Source organism: Lepidochelys olivacea (genome assembly GCF_965140295.1).
Source record: "Lepidochelys olivacea isolate rLepOli2 genome assembly, chromosome: 6".
NCBI lineage: Eukaryota > Metazoa > Chordata > Testudines > Cheloniidae > Lepidochelys > Lepidochelys olivacea.
Window position 1 is genome coordinate 115,816,559 of NC_140416.1, and position 22,099 is coordinate 115,838,657.

A 22,099-nucleotide genomic window follows, 5' to 3' on the forward strand; every position below is an offset into this window, starting at 1 on the left:
TATTAAAAATAAGAAATACAGATCATTCCAAATTTGAGCCTAATCTCGTATACCCTTATGCATGTGAATAATATTGCTTATTTGTATTACACTAGCATCCAAAGTCCTCAATCAGGATTGCCCCGCATTGTGCTAGGTGCTGTGCAAACACAGAGTAAGGAACAGAGTAAGGAATGTAAGCTCTGCCCCAAAGAGCTCTCCCCTTACATCAGGGGAGCTATGCACAATGAAGTCATTGTGATGAGATATGGATATACAATATGCAACAGAGATCTGAAAGCAGGACTTTTGCCCTAAGAGCAAAACTGAAATTCAGGGCTAAGAGATACCACAGAATGACTAAATGCAGTTTATTTGAGCATAAGCTTTCGTGAGCTACAGCTCACTTCATCGGATGCATACTGTGGAAACTGCAGAAGACATTATATACACAGAGACCATGAAACAATACCTCCTCCCAAGGAGAGTGATCACTTTAGATAAGCTATTACCAGCAGGAGAGTGGGGTGGGAGGAGGTATTGTTTCATGGTCTCTGTGTATATAATGTCTTCTGCAGTTTCCACAGTATGCATCCGATGAAGTGAGCTGTAGCTCACGAAAGCTTATGCTCAAATAAATTGATTAGTCTCTAAGGTGCCACAAGTACTCCTTTTCTTTTCACAGAATGACTGATAACTAAAGATGGCATGCAAATGTGATCAGCTGTTTTCTCTGCATTTACCGTTTTGTCCATGTGCAGAAAATAAACACCTTACACAGCACAGGTCCAAAGGGTGTAAAATAATACAGCACACAAATAAAAAAGGGAAAGCATAAAAGCTTTAACCTGAATCAGGTTAAAAAAAAAATCTGTTGTAATCACAGTACAAAGTATGTGAGCTGTCAGATATTATATAACCTGTCCACAGACATTACTAGACTACCCGGCCCTTGATATGTTATCATGTCTGAATGCCCTTTATTCAGTTGCAGGAAAGGGATTACAATACGAAGAGAATTTAGGTCTGCTGCATACAAACTCTTCCTCAAGGGGCTATACTACTTGTAAGCTACCATGCTTTATGCCATTTTTACAGCTTTTAACTTAACAGCTTTATTAGTTCCTAATAAAATCTGCTTATTTCCCATTCTTTCTACTACCCTCACAAAAGAGCATAGCCCCTGCCTATTCTATCATGCATATTTCAGCATACTCTAAATACTCTTTCTGGCCCCCAATTCAGGAAAGCACTTAAGCCTGTGCTAAAATACTTTCCTGAATCAGGGCCTCTAAGATTACAGCAATAATGAACTTATTCAGTCACTGGGGATTCTTGGAGCTACAATGAACGTATGAGTGTGGATTCAAAAGTGTTTCAACATTGGCCTAGCTCTGCTCACATCCCATCCATAGCTTCCCCATTGGTATACAGACAACATGTACATGTATACGCATATTTATGGGATTAGAGGGGGAATACAATAGAGGGGACATGTAACTCACTGGCGAGTGTGTGTTACAGTCCCCCTTTGTACCAATCCACAGATTACATGAGTTCCTGAAAACCCCAGCTAGAGACTTTTAGCTGAAGCTATAGAAGCTCATGTGCTTAGCTCTGGACGTTCCCAGTGCCTCAACCAAGTTGGCAGCCATCACCGATGAACTTTTTATGAAAAAGTATAACCTGGTCTCTAGATGGTTTATTAGTTGGGATGCATTCAGGATTCTAAATGTCTCATTAAGCAGAAGTTCTATCTTTCCATGTTAAGAATGCAGAAAAAGCAAAACAATAGTAGTTGTAAAAAGAAAAGGAGTACTTGTGGCACCTTAGAGACTAACCAATTCCACAAGTACTCCTTTTCTTTTTGCGAATACAGACTAACAAGGCTGCTACTCTGAAACCAATAGTAATTGTGTCTGACCTAGGCAAAGGAATGTCTTATGCTCTGAGGCTCCCTCTGCTGGGTGAATAGTACAGCCTTAAGTGCAAAATAGTGCTGACTTCATCAGCAGCACCGATCTCATCCTTGTTTAAGACATTAGCAAAAGTCCCCTTGACTTTAGGGCAGTGGTTTTCAACCCTTTTTCATTTGCGGACCCTTACAAAATTTCAAATGGAGGTACAGACCACTTTGGAAATCTCAGACAGGCTGCAGACCCCCAGCATCCGCAGATCACAGGTTGAAAATAACTGTTCTATGGTAACAACAACCTTTTGCAGACATCTTAGACATAGTCTGTGAACCCCCAGGGTTTGCGGACCATAGGTTGAAAACCACTGCTTTAGGGGAATCAGGATCTGAACCCAGATGTATAGACATGGAAACCAACAACAGAGACAAAAAAAGAAAATAAAATCACCATTTGCAAAAACTGAAAAAGTAAAATGTGTGTGAAGAGGGGGAATCTCTTGGCTTGGGAAGAAGGGAAACTATGTACTAGAACAGGATTGGGCATGTTGCCTCCGCCCCAAACACTGCCCCCCACAGCTCCCATTGGCCAGGAATTGCGGCCAATAGGAGATGCAGGGGCTGCGTCTGTGGATGGCGCAGTGCGTAGAGCCACCTGGTCGCACCTCCGCATAGGAGCCAGAGGGGAACATGCTGCTGCTTCTGGGAGCTGCTTGAGGTAAGCGCCGCCCGGAGCCTGCACCCCTGAGCCTCCCTCCTGGCAGCCCCAACCACTGCCCCAGCCCTCCAAAACCCTTGGTCCCAGCCCGGAGCATCCTCCTGCACCCCAAACCCCTCATCCTCAGCCCCACCTCAGAGCCCACACCCCTAGCCGGAGCCCTCACCACCTCCCACACCCCAACCCCCAATTTCATGAGCATTCATGGCCCACCATACAATTTCTATACCCGGATGTGGCCCTCAGTCCAAAAAGTTTGCCCACCCCTTTACTAGAAAGAGCTGCACTATAGACAATGGTTCTGTACAAATGGGGAATGGGGCTAACTTTAACTTTTGAGCACATAATTTTACATTAACTTTATTTCAAATTGATTTGGTCTCAGTGGAAACCTTCTGTCCTTCCTGGCTATTATAAACCTTTCTTGTAAAATTAGTCTCTTTAAAAGGCTTGTGTAAACAAACCTCTCTCTAAGTGTCACAGCCGGTCAACTGAAACATCAAGTTTATGAACCTGTTACAAAAACGTGTTCCTTATAAAAGTCTATAGCCTATGAGACATGTGATCTTGTCAGGCCTTATAAGCTAAGAAAGGTCATGATCTCATAAACCTGCCCCAGTTCCCAGTTCTTGGACTGGGAGATCTCCAAAGCAACTGCAGCTCCTGGAAGATTCAGTAGGTGGCACTCTTCCTTGTAAATCAGTACTGAATGCTGTTAGGGGGCATGGCACTGATGAAATCGTATAAATGGGTCCCTGATCACTTCCTCATTAACAATTCTGTGGCACTTTTAACAACAGTTACTGTTAATCCCTAAATCATGGCCACATTCTAATCCAGATAATTACATTGTGCCCTCCAAAGGCTTGAGGGACCTACCAGTACTCTGCTAAAGACTTGGACTGTCTCAAGGGATGTGACTTCCGCCACCACTTTCCTTCAATGTGCTAACTAACTGCAGGGCTCGTCTTCACTACAACTTACGGTGGGCCTGGCCCAGCCTGGTACACAGCTAAGGGGCCATTTACAATGCAAGAGTAAACCATGAGAGAGCAAAATTATGCTGGAACTGGGTCTAAATGACATGGTTGTTTCTGTAGCACAAGTGTACACTCAGGAAGGCAAAATGTCATGACCCGAATTAGAATTTGGTGAAAACACGGGCATTAGCACCCTGCTCTCTTATGAAAAGTGCCTCAGGACCTTCGTTGCCCACAGGTGGTTGGGATCTTGTTTTTACATCACATTCTGAAGAGGAGCCTCCCAATCAAAAAGAGAACAACTTGTCTGGGCCTGAGAGATCCTATACACTCACTGAAATCATTGGCAGCTGCTGGTGCGTAACACCTCTCCATGCTGCGCTACCCTATAGAGAATACCTTGCGGGGGAAGAGAAGGAAGGTAGAAGTGTCATAAGAGTCAAGAATGTATAGGCTGGTTGAGCAGACGACTGTGTGCTGCTGATATAGGAAGCCTGTGATCTGTCTGATCCCTACTAAACTCTCTGAAGGAAAGGAGCACTTCAAAGACAGGTTTGCACCTTGGTGTGCATGTATAATGCCTCAGTTTCAGGACACTGCAAGTGAAACATGACAAGAGGACCTAGTAGACAGCAAATCTATATGCCAAATGCTGCACTGATTTGCCTTGGTCTGAGCTGGGGTACAAGAAAGCAGCTCACCCATTTAAATCATTAGATCAATATAAAATTAATATGTGCCTTTTAAAAAATTTATACATTAAGTACGCTCTCATTCCAATCCCTTTTGTTATTTGTTCAGGCTAGTATATATGGCAGCACTCATAGGCTATAGTCCAGAATACTGTAGCTCAGATATAATACTGATATCGTGTTGTTTTTTTTTTTTTTTTTTTTAAGTATGCTCAACATTCAAGTGTCCTTTATTTCCCTCAGAGAACTAGCAAGCTGGAAAATGCAAACTAAGAATAAGCTGCCTCAAGAAGAATATTGCATACACGCTTCACACAAAGTTGTGAGCAAACTCATATATCCTTGCCGAAGTTGATCATCGTGTTTTTCTTTGGATGTAGGTTTAAAAAAAAGCGCACAACTACTGCACTATGAAAGAGGATTCTACACACAACCTTAACTGTGATGATGCTTTTACCTAGTAATATATAGCACAAACTGAGCCAAAATCTGCTCAAAATCTGAAAGACTAGCGTAGTCCAGGGAGCAAAGACCTATGATTTGGCATATGAAAAAGCATGTCCTTAATTCCATGGCTGAATTTCATTCTAATTTTTCCCCCATGTATGATGTGATATGGACCTGCAACATACTTATCAACATTCTTCAGAAAGCAGCTCTAAATAGCAGGTGCTGACTTGAGAATTAAACCACAGCTGATATTTCTTTGATAATGCTAGTAAAATGTCACTTCTGCAGCAAAACAAGAACATACATGAAACTGAAAACCCTCTTTATAAAAAACAAAGCCACAAGTTTATGGGAATTATTCTTGAATCTGTGGTTAACAGCAAAAACCAGACTTTTATCTAGTGACAGCTTCAAAATGAGGTGATCTGAGCAGCTACTGAAAATTAAAGGGCTACCATTAAAGTTATTTATCTTGAAATACTTAATTTTGAAAGATGGAAAATTTCAGTATTGTTACATTTAAAGCTACCCTGGAAGAAGAGCTAATTATGCGGGGCTATTCTGGATCATCCTCTAAGTTACTACTTTATTCAAATGATGATTTATATTAGTATAGACCAAAGAGGATTGTTGGAAAGACACTGGCAAAATGCTTTCATTTCATAAAGTTTTTTCGCTGATGTTTCAATATCCTTTCTGTTAATAAACAGCACCAATCATTCTAACATCAGGTCAAATGGCTCCCTCCTGTACATCTTCCTCTGACCTGCAAACTGCTTCCTATGAGTCACTATATCACATGACCATCCAAAGAGCAATTTATGAGTTAAAAGACTGACTGATTTCCTCACTGGCTTCAACAATCGATAAAGCTGAGACTTTTAGACCAGATGGAGGGATCATATTTAATAAAACTGACACCATACATGAAAGCACACTGTTCTTTCTGGCTAGCATCCTTATCTAAACTAAGATAATCTACCATGCATTTATAAGGCACCCAAACCTCTGGGATCTGAGTGCTACATACACACTTACATTTTCTAACAACGAGCTCCAAACCAGTTTAATTGCCGAATCAGCCTTTGGACATCTCCAATACCAAGGCTTAGTCTTCTGTCACGAACTATCGCGACAGGTAGGAAGCTCCTAGATATAAACAGATTGACTCCTCTCGTCCAAGGGACAGGCAGCAGGAGAAAGCATTCAAACCACAGAGCGGGCGAGGTATTAGATTCTGTGCAGACACGGTTCTGTCAGTGACTGATTGAAAATGACTATTGGAGGTCACTATTTTAAAACAATGCTGGTTGTGTAATTATCTGGCAGGACCTCCCTTTTGGGGCTGGTATTCTACACAAGGGAAAAATCAGAATGAAATCTATCCATGGGATGGGTGGACTTGCTTTTACATGTCGGTCACAGTGCTTTAGAAGAGCAATATGCGTTGTAAATATCACAGGTAACGCCTGGGCTATATTGGAGTTGGGGAATATTAAAACTGCATCTTTTTTCTTTTCCATTTTATAAGCTATGTAGCAGACCATTTTGTACTTTAAAAAAATACAGCGAACTCTGCTCTCTACCTGCCTCTCTACATTTTCTGGGAGCTCCATCTGCAAAGAGAAAGAGCTTTAGCACACTTTCCCTAACTTATTTTTTTGCCTTGCTCAACAAAAAACGGTTACTCACCTTCCTGTAACTGTCGTTCTTCGAGATGTGTTGTTCATGTCCATTCCAATCAGGTGGGTGCGCGCTGTGTGAATGACAGTCGGAAGATTTTTCCCCTAGCAGCATCCGTAGGGTCGGCCTCGGCGCCCCTGGAGTTGCACCTTCATGGCGCCCAATATAGGGCCCTGCCGACCCCCCAACCCTTTCAGTTTCTTCTTGCCGACTACTCTGACAGAGGGGTAGGAGGATGGGTATTGGAATGGACATGAACACCACATCTCGAAGAACAACAGTCACAAGGTGAGTAATCGTTTTTTCTTCTTTGAGTGCTCATTCATGTCAATTCCAATCCAGTGACTCACAAGCCCAAGTTCAGGATGTGGGGTCGGAGTTGTCCACTGATTGGAGCACTGCTCGTTCGAAGGCCGCATTGTCTCTGGCCTGCTGGGTGATTGCGTAGTGTGTGGTGAAAGTGCGTGTGGAGGACCACATTGCTCCTCTGCGGATTTCCTGGGTGGGAACCTGCACCAGGAATGCCGTTGAAGAGGCCTGAGCCCTGGCGGAGTGCGCAGTGATCGAAGGAGCAGGCACCCTTGCCAAGTTGTAGCACTCACGAATGTAGGACATGATTCATGACGAGATATGTTGAGAGGAGACAGGAAGACCTTTCATCCTGTCCACCACTGCCATGAATAACTGGATGGACTTTCAGAACGGTTTCATTCTCTCGATGTAGAAGGCTAGCACCCTGTGGACATCCAATGAGTGAAGCCTTTGCTCCCTGGCGCTGGAATGTGGCTTTGGGCAGAACACAGGGAAGATGATGTTCTGGTTGATGTGAAACTGTGACACAACCTTCAGGAGAAAAGCCAGGTGAGGCCTGAGCTGAACCTTGTCCTTATGGAATACAGTGTAAGGGGGCTTTGATGTTAGGGCCCTGAGCTCTGACACTCTCCTAGCTGAGGTTATCACCACCTGGAATGTCACCTTGTATGAGAGATATAGCAGGAAGCACGTTGACAAGGACTTAAATGGCAGCCCCATAAGTCTGGATAGGACCAAATTGATGTCCCAAGCCGGGACAGGCTGTCTGACATGCGGGTATAGCCTGTCGAGACCCTTAAGGAAACAGCTTACCAACAGGTTAAGACTGAGTGTCCCTCTGCACCTGAATGGAAGGCGGAGATAGAAGCCAAGTGAATCCTTATTGACAACATCGACAGTCCCTGCTGTTTGAGATGGAGAAGATAGTCCAGTATTAGTGGCACTGAGGCGAGCATCAGAGACGAATGGTGCTGTGTCGACCAGACTGAAAATCTCCTCTACTTGGCAAGGAAGGTAGCTCTTGTGGAGTGTTTCCTGCTGCCAAGGAGAACTTGTCTGACTTGATCAGAGCAAGAAAGCTCCACCGGGTTCAGCCATGGAGCTTCCATGCCGTAACGTGGAGTGACACAAAGTTTGGATGTTGGACACAGATGTGATCCTGAGTTATTAAGTCCGGGAAGAGTGGCAAGGTGACTGGGGCTTCCAAGGACATTTCCAGGACTGATGTGTACCAGTGCTGGCGGGGCCAGGCTGGAGTTATCAATATCACCAAAGCTCATTCACTCTGAATCTTGAGGAGCACCTTGTGAATGAGAGGGATGGGCGGGAACGCGTATAGGAGAAGGCCTCCCCATGGGAAAAGGAACGTGCCCGCGATAGAGTCTGGGCTGTGATTCAGGAAGGAGCAGAACTGCTGACTCTTCCTGTTGTGTTGTGTGGCGAACAGGTCTATCTGGGGAAAACCCCACTGATGGAAGATTGAGTTCACTATGTCCAGGGGAAGGGACCACTCATGGCCATGGAACGACCTGCTGAGATGGTCCACCAATTCATTCTGTACTCCAGGGAGGTACGATACTTGCAGGTGTATTGAGTGTGGTACACAGAAGTCCACAGCATGAGGGCTTCCTGGCACAGAGGAGAGGAGTGTTGGTGTCGCTGTGGTGTTGTCTGTAATGACTGATACACATCTCCCTGCTAGGTGGGTTCTGAAAGTCTGGCATGCCAGGTGCACCGCTCTCTGATATTGATGGTGTAGAGCGAGATCTGCCTGAGACCAGAGGCCTTGTGTTCTGAGGTCTCCCAAATGTGCCTCCCAGCTGAAGCCTGATGCGTCTGTCACTAGTGAGAGGGATGGCTGAGGGTTGGTGAAGGGGACCCCTGCACATACTACTGTGGGTCAAGCCACCACAGGAGGGAGTTGAATACCAGGTGAGGCAGGGTTACAATCCTATCCAAACTGTCCCGGACTGGCTGATACACTAACGCTAGCCATGACTGAAGACGTTGAAATCTGAATCCCTACTACGTAGATCTCAGGAGTTTCAGGCAATTCCTTGCTGTGGTGGTGGGGAACTCCCTGAGACCTCGTATGATGTCACCCAGGGACCGAAACCTTGCTTCTAGGAAGTATGGCCTGGTTTGTATCGAGTCCAGTACTGCCCCCTATGAACTCTATCCTCTGAACCGGGGACAGTGTTGATTTCCCCTCGTTCAGGAGGCCCCAGTTCATCAAATGTCATTCTTATGAAGTTGACCTGTGCCTCCACTTGGGACCTGGAGCGATCCTTGATCACCAAGTCGTCGAGGTACGGGAACACCTGTACCTGACCCCTGTGTGGGAATGTGGCCACAACAGCGATGCACTTGGTGAACACTTGAGGTGTCACTGTCAGGCCAAAAGGGAGAACTGAACCGATCATGGTGGTTGTTCACCACAAACCTGAGGTATTTTCTGTGGGGCATAGTCATTGCTATTTGAAAGTACGCGTCCTCCAAGTTAAGGGTGGCAGGAGGGGCCTCCTTGGGCTTGGAGGCAGGAGAGCGACCCCGCTCTGGCCTTTTATTTTTCTGGGGCACCGGGGACTGAGACCGGTGTCTCTCAGAAGACTGTCTATGGGCGGACCTGTGGCAGTGCTGTGATTCCTTGGGGTCCTTCCTCAGCACCGGCTTGCACAGCTTCAGTGCTGGAGCACTGCGCACCGATGAGGAGATGCTGGGCGTGGGCTCTGCCAACCACGGGTAGGATTGTGGACGGAGTGCCGCCTCCATTAGAAGGATCTAGAGCCTTTGCTCCAAGTCTTTTAAGGTCCAAGGGTGGAACCCTTTGCACCTCTCCTTCTGGTGGCTCTCCCCGAGACACTGCAGACAGGAAGGGTGCAGGTCACTCTTAGGCATAAATTTTCCACATCCTCACAGAGCTTGAACCCTGGGGGACGGGGCATATCCTTGTACCAGGGGAGCGTTGGTGGGGATGACGAACCCCCAAAAGGAAACTTATGAACTACTACTAATACTAACTAGCACTAACCAACTCATGCCAATCCCTTTTGTTATTTGTTAAGGCTAGTACATACGGCAGCACATATAGGCTATAGTACAGCATACTGTAGCTCAGACATAATACTGATATCGTGGGGTTTGTTTTTTTTTTTTTTTTTTAAAGTATGCACAACATTCAAGTGTGCTTTATTCCCCTCAGAGAACTAGTGAGCTGGAAAATGCAAACTCAGGGCTAGTCTACACTGGCAATGCTTTTACATGGCTTGTGTGGTCACGGCAGAGTGGTGGGAGAGAGCTCTCCCAGCGCTCTAAAAAACCCCACCTCCACGAGTGCCGTAGCTCCCAGTGCTGGTCCACTGTCCACACTGGTGCTTTACAGCACTGAAACTTGCTGCACTCAGGGTGGGGTTTTTTCACACCCCTGACCGAGAAAGTTGCAGCGCTGTAAATTGCCAGTGTAGACAAGCCCTAAGAATAAGCTGCCTCAAGAAGAATATTACATACACGCTTTACACAGCGTTGTGAGCAAACTCATATATCCTTGCCCAAGCTGATCGTCGTGTTTTCCTTTGGATGTATGTTTAAAAAAAAATAAAAAAGAGCGCACAACTGCTGCACTATGAAAGAGGATTCTACATGCAACAACCTTAACCGTGACGATGCTTTTGCCTAGTAGTATATAGCACAAACTGAGCCAAAATCTGCTCAAAAGCTGCAACACTAGCAAAGTCCGGGGAGCAAAGAACTATGATTTGGCATATGAAAAACCATGTCCTTAATTCCATGGGTGAATTTCAGTCTAATTTTTTCCCCTTGTATGATGTGATATGGAACTGCAATATACTTATCAGCATGCTTCAGAAAGCAGCTCTAAATAGAAGGTGCTGACTTGAGAACTAAACCTCAGCTGATATTTCTTTAATAATGATAGTTAAAAGTCTCACTTCTGCAGCAATATACAAACACGAAGAGTGGACACTGCCCAAACACGCTTGCAAAGCAAGAGCAACAGTTTGTTCCAGCTAGTGGTCACCAGCAGTAAGAAGGAACTGAGGGGCTGGCGGGTCAGCAGGGTCCTATATTGGGCGCCATGAAGGCATGACTCCTGGGGGCACCCAGGCTGACCCTACGGATGCTGCTAGGGGAAAAATCTTCCAGCCGTCGTGCACACACCTGATTGGAATTGACATGAACCAGCACTCGAAGAAGAACAGATGATTGCTGAGCACCAAGCTAAACCGGTTTTGAAAACAAGTTTTCAACATTGATATTGTGAGAAAATCTGGGAACAGGCTCAGATGAGCGAAACCTTAGGAGCTAATGATCAAATGGTGTTTGGCCTGATCTACAGTACAAAATAATACCAATGGCCACTGTCTTCAATGGGGCTGTTCTGCATGGGCACAGGAGTCTACCCGTGTGGATCCTGTTGCAAGATCTAGCTACATATTTGTAACCAGACTGTAACATAACGTGGTTGAATCGGCACAGAGCATGTCCACACCCCCACAAAGCTCTTAACAGTCCTGGCATACCATGTAAAGGCCTGGCTGGAGAGTGGGGCTGTGGCAGGATTGTCAGGCCATAATTGAATATGAAACATGACAGATTTGCTGTTGGGAACCCCTGAAAGAATCTGTGTAATCTAATTAGCCAGTCCTCCTACCCTCTGAATGAGAGGACATCCTGAAGTGCATTGCACCAAGTGTTATAGACAGTACTCTTAATCATGTCCTCCCAGTATCTTCAATGCTCACTGCGCTAGACATTCCATCCAGGTCTATGAAGTGTCTCACATAGTCTGCCCCCTTGCATACATGCTGGAATTCTCAAAAATTTCTGGCATCATGATCTTTGCCAGACCAGCCTCCATGATCCAGAACCAGTGATCCACTCTGGCCTGATGATCACAGGGTAATCAGATTGGCAATTGTGAAGCGTTGGGGCATTACACAAGGGACGGTCAATAGCCAAACTGGCTGTGATAAATGAAGGGGGGCGGGGAAGGGAAGGGACCGCTCTCTTTTATTGACACCCAGCCAGCCAGCCAGCCAGCCATGAAGTCCCTCTTGGTGGCTGTTCTTTGCTTGCTTTACCTGTGAAGGGTTAAAAAGTCTCCCTGGCTAGGCAAAAGAAAGGGAGTGGGCACCTGACCAAAAGAGCCAATGGGATGACTAGAACTTCTAAAAACTGGAAAAAACTTCCCTTTTGGTCTGTTGCTGTTCTCCGGGGAAGAGGGGAACAGGGCAGCAGTTATGATATGAGAAGCTTGAAGCCAGGTATGAAAAATCATGAGATCATACTAGAACTACTTATTTGAAACCCCCAGATGTGTAAGTAGATGAGGAATCTCTAGAAAGACTCAATTAGGTTTATCTCTTTTATTTCTTTATGGCTTGTGGACTCCGCTGTGCTAACCCCAGATGCTTTTGTTTTACTTGTAACCTTTAAGCTGGACCTCAAGAAGCTATCTTGATGCTTAATCCTTGTATTGTTTCAATAAAATTTACCTTTTTTAAAAACAGGATTGAATTTTTGTGTCCCTAAGAGGTTTCTGCATATGTTGTTTAATTAGCTGGTGGCAACAGCTAATTTTCTTTGTTTTCTTTCTGAGCTCTTTCCTGGAGGGGTGGTGGTGTAAGAGCTTGAGGGTACCCCATAGGAATGAATTCCTAAGTGCATCTTCCTGGGTTTCAAAAAGGGGGTTTTTGCACTTGGGTGGTGGCAGCATCTCCCCACCCAAGGTCAGAGAGAAGCTGTAACCTTGGGAGTTTAATACAAGCCTCGAGTTGCCAGTATCAATTTTTAAAAATCCTTGCAGGCCCCCACTTCTGGATTCGAGTGCCAGAGTGGGGAATTAGCCTTGACACTGGCCCTCCGGACCCTGATGGATTCTGGGATTGGAATGCTATGTAGCCATGGAGAGGGAAATGGTATCTTGAAAAAACACCCATAATCCTCTAGCCTGACAGGAGCATCTGAAGCACCGTGGGGACAAAACTCAGATTTTCCTAGACTGCACTGATATAAACACAATCGTGCAAAGTGGTGGGTGTGGACAAAAGATGATGTCTGATATTTAGTGGTGCTAGGAAAAAAAAAACCTTGTGTGGATGTTCTGAGTCATGTTAGAAGTGTGTGTTGGACTCATTGTTCTGTCTGTTGCATAAATGGGCATTGAGGGGGAATGCAGAGGAACAACAGCCCCGGTTGGATTCAGGCCATGCGGACAGGGCTATAAATGACAAATCACTCACTGGCAGGGGATACAGCTCATCGTATTTATGCCCCAGATAACACAGAACGCTTTCACCTAACCTACTCCCTCTTTGTTGTGACCTTGATTTGTACTCAGCAGCGGCAGGCTAGGATGATTCCTATTGAGAGGAGGCATCTGTTTTTCAGCAGCTAACACTCAGCAGCTATCCAATTTCCCATTAATACAGGCGCCTTGATAAGTGCAAATGTCTGTGGGCCAGATGCTGAGCTGGTGTAAATCAGCTTTGCTTCACTGAAGTCAGTGGAGCAATACTAGTTGACACCAATTCAGCATTTGGCCCCATATCTTGGGCATGTAAGGGTGATATTTTCATTTCTGTTCCTAGACATATAACTGGTCTTGCAATGAAGGTTCCCCTCCCCTGCCCCCCGTAGTAAATATTGTATCAGGCAGTTTCCCTGCCTCCTGCAGGCTATGAGCACCTTTGACAATAAGCAGCAAGGAAACAGAGCGATTGTCATTACATTTGCTAACTGATTCCCAGTGGCTAGCGAGGGATTATTCGCCCAAGTGCAAAAAGGGCAGTTTAGACCAGGAGAGTAAATGAAATCCAGAACTCACCGATAAATGATGCCTTTCTCGTGGAGAAACATGAGGGCTGAAATAATTTCTGCAGCATAGAAGCGGGCTCGAGCTTCATCAAACCGACGGGACTTCTGAATATGGAACATCAAGTCCCCACCATTCACGAACTCCATGACGAAGAACAGGCGATCCTTCACAGACACACAAACATAACATGGACAAAAGAGCATTAATCAGCTTATCCTGTCCCATGCAGAAATGAATTCAAATCTAAACTATTCTCCTCAAAACAAAAGCAGAAAAAACACCAAGCGATGCTGAAAAATGTGATCTTTCCAGGGAGGTTAAGTCAAAAACTAGATCTGTCAAAACCCCCCTCCCAAACATCTCAATAATGAAATATGTTTATTTGGTCTGTACACATGAGCAGATACAAGCTTACAAAAAGACTCCTAGAGAATTTAATAGATAATTGTAACCTTTCTATAGGTTTTTATTAACCACCCCAATCCAATCCAATCGAGAATTATATCCCTTCTGTAGATATCTCTGGATGGCTCAAAAGATCTATAGAAAGTATCTCAATCTTTATTAGATGCTGTGGCTTCTTAAAGTAGAATCATACTTGAATTTCTATAGATCATCTACTAATTTTACCCTCTACTATACTCTATAGGGATTTGAGACACAGTTAGGTGCACATGATGGAGTGCAAGTAATGCACAAGTACATATTGCAATACTTTCAATTCTAGGACTTCAATTTCCCCTTTATTCAGGGAATAGGTGTTGATTGTCAAACTCAAGATGTAAATACACTAGATTTGTGGGCATCACTATGCCATGTTTGCTCAGATTGCTTATAGGGCATAGCTTTACCATTTTAAAGGAAAGGTTATAACAATAATGATGTCACACCTAGAGCATCCCTAGAATCTGCTTCAGAGAATTTTTATTGCTTTACTAGCTAGGATTATGGAAATGGTCTTTAAAATCTTGAAATGTCAGCCTTTCATAACATTGATTATTAATCTACAGACCTTTGTTGGATGTAGGAGAAGATGAAGACTGGGTATACAGTAAAGACTCTGCTGTGTGAAAGTACAATACATAGTTCCTTGCAGTAAATGAGCAAAGAGTCACTGAACTGATGCTATTCTTTGAGTACCTATATTTTTGCAGAGGTCCATAAATGTGGAGAAAGCTGTTGAATATGCAGTTCATGCAGCTGGATCTCCAATTAAGCAATCTGGACACAAAAATGAAAAATGTGCATGTGCAAAATTGGTGCATGCTCTGTGTTGGGGGGCATAGGGAGGAAAGAATGCAGTCCAGTGTATGCAAAAAAATTGCAAATGAAAATAAATCAAAGGCTTGTTTGACCCTGGCTCAAAATTTGCCTCCATGTTTAAATATCATTATGTTCTGTTCTTCTAATTGTTTTGTCACTAAAGCTTTCATTCTGAACCACAGAAAAGTCCCGTCTGGAAGGTAAATAAAGGATTAACTTGAGAAAGTTTGATTTCTTTATGATGCTTTTTGACCTGCCCTTCTCCAAATCCCCCTCCCATGATTGAGCATTACTAATCTATGACCCAAGGTTTTAATCTCATCTCTAAATTCTGGGTGTTTGGTTCTCGCCAGTCTCTTGCATCTGGCCAGCTTGAAATGACCACTGCCATTAACATCTTGAGATGCAAACAGCAGAAGAAAAGCAAACCAGGAATCCTTTCATTTTACAGCTGGCGCTGAAGACATAAGAGGGAAGCCAAATGGCTTGTGACTGGTGATAACAGCATTCCTCTCTTCACCCTCATGGGCCTTTGTTAATCTGCTGCCTGAGTTGATGGAATCTTTCAGCTCTCTTCAAAAGCAGCAAAGTTAAGATAGATGAGCCCCCAGACCCGGGAGTCTAAAAATACTCAGCCAACATTTGAAACTACTGTGGGGAAAACAATCACACCACAAGAGCCTTAAATGCTGTTTGAAATCCATACAAACAGCAATGATCCTTTACTGTTTCCCTCTGGTCTAATATTAGGGCTTGTCTACATGGAGAAATAGCCTGGAATAGCTATTGCATGCTAGTTCCCCATGAGGACACCCTTATTCCTTACTATGAATGTCTTTGTGTGGTTTACCTTAATCCATATGTACTTAGTTCTGGGTGAAGTAATAAACTGCCGATCAAATAAGAATAACCAACTCTCCCAATCTGAGAAATACTGTCAAGGTAAAAGTTGACCTGAAAAGAACCTAGCCTTAACATTAGTAAGCTAATGCTTCCTTGACTCACTGGACTAAGCTACACTGCATAAAAGGTACTCTTACTAGGGAATAAGCGTGCGCACACAAGAAGTTAGTGAAGAATACCTGTTGTGCTTTAAAATTTTTCTGCAATAGCACCTCAGTGTAGACAAGCCCTTAGAAGGACGTAGAGCAAGAATAAGGAACATACACTGTGGTAAAAACAACGAGGAGTCCTTGTGGCACCTTAGAGACAAACAAATTTATTTGGGCATAAGCTTTCCTGGGCTAGAACCCATTTCATCAGATGCATGGAGTGGAAAATACAGTCGCAGGTATAAATACACAGCACATGAAAAGGTGGGAGCAGGTATGAAATCTGGTAGAATTTAGATCAGTTCACTAGGCCATGGCCCACCTCTTCATTCAAATTCCTCCTTAAAATTCCTTCCTGACCCACTGCCTACATGAAGTTATTTAATTCACCAGCACCATATTGTTTGCGTATGTGTATTTAGGAATATAGCGATTGCAATAGTGCAGTGTTTTTCACTGTTGTTTCTTTTTTTATAGCTGAACTTCAGGAAAATGAAACCACTGCAATCCCCTCCTATCTTAATTCATATATGCTCTGCTTCCCCACCCCAGCTAGTCCTTCATGACCTCCTTGGGGGGCATACCTCACACTTTGGGCTATGTTGCTGTAGATTTTCATAGTCTAATACTTCCCTCCTTTCTCACATGCTTACAGGTGCACTGAAACAGCAATATTTAAAATATCATTGGCATCTGAATGAACAGATATTGAAATGAATGGTGCAGTCCACAGCTATTGTTTCGGGCTCTCCGCAAACATCACTACATGGGTTACATTCAGGTCACAGTCTGAAGGTTTTCTCCGCAACCATAGCAGCTAGAGACTTACCTCTGCATATGCTCACATGCAGAGACTATAAATCAGGATTGTTTCGCTATTGAGACTCTCCCATTTAGCCTTCAGCATAACTTCTGACTATCCAAATTAAATTCTTTCCCTCAGGGTTGCTAATTGCCCAGTTTACTAACACTTTTCAGTACTGTGGGTCTGACTAAGTAGAAGAGATGGGGTGGGTACTGTAATTTGTTCACAATTTAGCATTTGTGCATTGGCTTCTTACATGCATGATAGCATATATTATAAAGATCAGCACTAATGAATATGCTTGGGGGAGGAGGAACTAAGTAAGATTTTCTATTGGTATTCACAAGTGGGGCCATCAACCTGCTAAACTGCAAAGACCAACTAAATAATCACTCCAAAGGTATCCTAAGGAGAAAAATAAGCATTCTGAAACAATGACATTTTATTAACAAAGGATATTACAGCATTTAAAAATAGGAACAAATATTATGAAATGTTGATGAACCAGGAAGGGTTCACAGCAAATGGCTTTAATAATAAAGTTAGGGGTAGATTATCTGGCACTCCACAGCAATGCTTGGCACGCCCAGAGGATGGGCAGGGATAGAGAGCTTTACATCGCTATTCTGCCTCTCCTGACCTTGGGCTCTCAGCACAAGTTAGAGCAGTCTCAGTGCAGCTCTAACTCGTACTGGTGGATAAAGGCTCCCAAGGAGCTACTCCGCAGGCCACGACTGCCCACTCTTCACTTGGGAATGTCCCCTGTACTGAGGTGGGGCAGAGGGGGCGAGAAAAGTCTTCATCTGCCAGTTTAAGACAGCTTTCAGTCCACTTTGAGTTGCTGGATAGGTACAAATGGGAGTTAGGATGAGCTGAGGATTGGACTGTGTTTTTGACAGAGACACACTGCTGAAATCCTCCTCAGTGTTTTACATGCTGTGTCTCAGAAGAAGCTTTCCCTGATCTGTTATCTTTGTCTGACACTAGCAATAATAAGAAATTAAGAATTTGAGTCAACAGGAAACAGCGACGTTAGAGGCTTCACAGCAACGACAACCACAACAGGAAATCGTGTTGCACCATTTTGGATTGGAATCAACAATCAACAAAGCCACAGTGCCAACTGTTACTGTAAATTAAAGAAACAATTCAGTGAAATAAAGTGATCTGAGTCAGACGGGTTTGTTTTCTGGCTGGCCAGTGTCCAAACATGAGTGCTGTAGATTCCTCTACAGAACAATTCGGTTTATTTCTCATCTTGCTTACTAAGCTGGCAGGAGTTAGGAACAGGGCTGGGCAAATAATGGTGGTGGTCGAAGTAAAAAAACCAAAAATAATTTGGGATCAGACAAACAATTTTTTAAAAAGTTTTTCTTGACAAAGCCAAAAAACTGCAAAACACAAACAAACAAAAACAAACCTGGGGGGAAAAAAAATAAAAGTTTCAGATCAAACCAAATGTTTTGGATAGCACCACAAATGAAATGTTTCTGGATATTTTTCCCCCCTGATTTGTTTTCCAACCGAAACGATTCACTGCATTCAACCCAAGTTTGTGAATAGTTTTGGTTGAGCTGAATCTGTATTTTTTGGTGAAAAAAATATTCTCTCACACACACACATGCACGCACAAAATTCCCCAGCTCTAGTCAAGAGTACTATGTGAGCTACATGCTCTGTCCCTAATGCGGGGGCCTCATGTAACTCAAATGCACCTCCTCCTTTTTGCTTGGAAAGGCACCCTGGGGCTTTGAAGGGAATTTCTTCCAGTTAGGCCTGGATTCTGCAAGCTGCTCTGGGTAGATTTCCAGGGGGCTCTGTGTGGGCACTGAGCAGCTTGCAGGATTACGATTAGGGTTAAGGGTATGTCTAGACAGCCCGTTAGAGCAAGCTACCCAGTCCAGGCTGACAGGCTTGGGATAGCAGGGCTCGTGCCAGCATTTTCAAAATAGGTGGGTAGACCGTGCTTTGAAGATGCAGCTCTGGCTTGAAATGGGGCTCTGAAACCTACCCCCTCCCATCCCCTTGGGCTTCAGAAGTCGAGCTCCAGCCCAGCCAAAATTTCCAAAGTGCTGCCTACACAACTATTTTTAGAGCCCTAGCATAAGCCCATCTACCCCAAGTCCGTCAAACCAGGCTGTGTAGAAATACCCTTTGAGATTAGTGGCTGGGACACTGGCGCTTTTGTGAGTGAGCTGATTCAGGCAGGAATAGGGACACTGATTTCTAGGACTGTCTGGGGCACTGAAGTGAATGGCATCTGCCTGTGAAAATAAGTTATAGTTGCATAGCATGGAACAGCAAATGAGATACACTTGTTCTCCAAAGCCTGGCACATACTTATAACCATGTCTGAAACGCTCTTCAATGAAGTGAGCTGTAGCTCACGAAAGCTTATGCTCAAATAAATTGGTTAGTCTCTAAGGTGCCACAAGTACTCCTTTTCTTTTTGCGAATACAGACTAACACGGCTGTTACTCTGAAACCTCTTCAAAAACTGTTACAGCTAGACTTGGCTGGAAAACAGAGATCCCTTCTTGTGAAAAATTTCACGTTCTTGAGGGGAAAAAAAATCATCCCCCCAAACAGGACAAAACTTTCAGGCAGAAAATGAAATGGATAAGATTCCTTCCAGCTGAGGAAATCTGGTTTCAATTTTCCCCAATTTTTTCATTAGAATTGTAATTTTTCCCACAGATATTTTCCGTCAAAAAAATTGTTCTGTTGGAGAATTCCTGACCAACTCTAGCTATAACATAACACAGCTGTAACACAGTTAGTGTCCACACACAAAATGGTTACAGGCTGTGCGAGATCAGCATCAGTCTAGAGACTTGCCTTAGGCAGTCTATCTGGTCTGCAGCTCAATGATAAAGACTTCTGGCATGAAATCCTCACCTCTGCTCAGACCCCTTTATGCTTAATCAAAGGGCTGGAGTGGCATAAATGGGCCCTAAAAATCCCAGTTCAGGACAGGAGACAATTCCCCTGATGCAGGAATGGACTAAGAGAGCAGTAAGGCAGCTTCAGGGAAAGCGTCCTCACAATTCTTTGTGTAGGGGGCATACCAGGAGCGTGTCAGGGCAGGGATGCATCAGAGGGTGGTGCAGAGATTCTGAGACATGATAGGACCCATAGAGAAGCCCCAAGGAGGCTGCCCTACTTAGATAGGCCTCCAAATCTGAATAAATTACACTGGGGGCCTCTCCTGCCCTCAGAGCAGCCCAAGATTGAAAGGGTGCAAAGGTGGCTTAAAGCCACATTAGACCCTTCTTCCTTCAGGCTGCACAGCATAGAATCTCATCCTGAAGTTGTCATAGGCCTCAGTCCTGCAAACAGATCCATGCAGGCAGACCCCTTATACCTACTGACTCATGTGAATGCCTTTGTAGGATCAGATCCTTAATTACTCGTTTAACAAAATTTAACTACGAGCAATTTTATTTTTTTCATCCAAAGACTTTAAAGTTTGTAGTGTTCATATAAGGGAGCATTTGGAGGAGACTGAAATCTGGTATATGGTTATCCAACATGTTCAGAAATTCCACTTGAATGTGGAATTCCACACTGTGTAAGCATTTAATCTCCACATATATGGCTGGTGCATGCGATTCATTGGCAGGCAGATTTAGGGCCCAATCTGAAACCCATCAAAGTCAAAAGACTCCACTAGAGAGCAAGGGACATTTTCACTCTCTGTTCCCTTGTTGAAAGTGCTTTACAACAGTACTCAGCAATTTACTCTTTGCACAGTGGAAGCCAACAGGGTCAGGTCTGTCTTTGTTCAATAATGGAATTTTATTAGTTCATAATAAATAAGTAGTAAATAAGTGTAGGGGTTGGACAGCTGGTAAAAGTATTATCATCATGCCATCTCAAGGGCAGTCGGTTTGTCTCAGGGCTACTCAAAACTCCTGCTTTATTTATTTTTTTTGCATAGCTCTGCAACCTCACACAACCCTACTCACTTTAAGTCTTGGCTGGAAGCTTGGAAATCACCAGCATTGCTTGGTGAAATCACTTCACCAGCATTGCAGTGCTCTATCTACAATGGAGTCCAGATGCACTAGAGCATGGAACAGGCCAAATGATTTATTTGACAAATTTCACAATTTCCCCCCCAAAAAGTTATGAGTCAATAATATGACTGATCATCTTTGAAACTCTCACCCACTAAGCCAGTCCTGAATCCTAATGAGCTCTGGCATTCTAAACTAAGAGGTTTACACAATTACAGAGGACAGACTGATAGACTGGATAGTACTCAGCAGTGTCCAGAGTAAGAAGGGATTAGAAGCAGCAGCAGCAGAGGAGAGAAATGGAGAGAAGTTACTAATACAATCTTTCTTTGGAAAGTGTTCTGAAGTAGATTTAATTTTTGAGCCAGATTCCTAGCTGTCTGCAATGGAGCTATACTGATTATACTGACCTTCAAGGCCTTTGCTTTCAAGTCAGAATAATTAACGGAGATAAGCCATTACGTCCGCTCCAAACTTTGTCATAGGAATTGTTCATACACATTAGCTATGGCTCTTAAATACAGTCAAATTGATGATAGCCAGTGGCACACTGTTTAGCTGGCCATTTGGAAATCTTGTGGACTCTGACAAGGACTACAAAAATTCAGCAATTAACAGTTAATTGCAAACTCATTTTGTTGCAATTTCACTGGACATTTTATTTGCATGCTGAAGCCTTCAATCAGTCCACAAGTTCATGCTGCTATGAGCAACAATTTATGCCTAGGAGAAATCAAATTGCAGCATGCCACAAATAGTATTATGAGCCCTGTAAACCTAAAGGCTGTGAACTGCTGGGGTTTATTTATTTTTTTATGTTTTTGTTATCTTTATTTAGCTAATGAAGGCATAATGAAAAACTAACACATTTCAGAAATGACAGAGTAATGCTGCATTTATTTCTCCAAAGCAAGCAAAATCATGCATAGTGGCTGTCCTTTGAGAGGGCAGAGGACTTCCTGTCATTAGAAGAATTTAATCTAGGGTTTTGCCTGGCTTATATTTAGTGAGTACATTTCTGAGAAACACACATCAGTTTCTCGCTCTGGGCCTGCTCTTACAACAATGAATTCCTGACGTCACAGTTCCAGCTCCAGGAACTGCTGAGTCATCATTTGACAGTGCTTTGTTATTTTACAGGGCTGATAGCAGGCACAAGACAAACTTCCATTCACCGCACTCCTAAAACAACTGAACATTACTTAAGGAAACTCCCTGGAGGCACAGACAATTAAACTGGTTCTTTCCAGCTTCCTGTAACATTTCTCCAGTCTCTCTCTGAGTAAAGGCGTGTGAGAGAGAGTGTGAGAGAGAGAGAGAGCGCGCGCGCGGTGGGTGCCCAGCACCACTGAGAATCAGTTAACACTTTGTCAGTGCATGAGAATGCAACGAACTAAAT

General features: G+C 43.8%; 1 protein-coding gene across 1 annotated transcript in view; it reads right to left on the reverse strand.

Annotated features, from left to right (window-relative positions):
- The window catches only part of PRKCH (protein kinase C eta), a 172,321-nt gene that overhangs the window by 60,196 nt on the left and 90,026 nt on the right, over positions 1-22,099 (reverse strand). Inside the window, exon 10 of the mRNA XM_084632453.1 lies at positions 13,571-13,725. Within this exon, the coding sequence (XP_084488579.1) occupies positions 13,571-13,725 (155 nt within the window). The remainder of the gene's footprint in view (positions 1-13,570; positions 13,726-22,099) is intronic.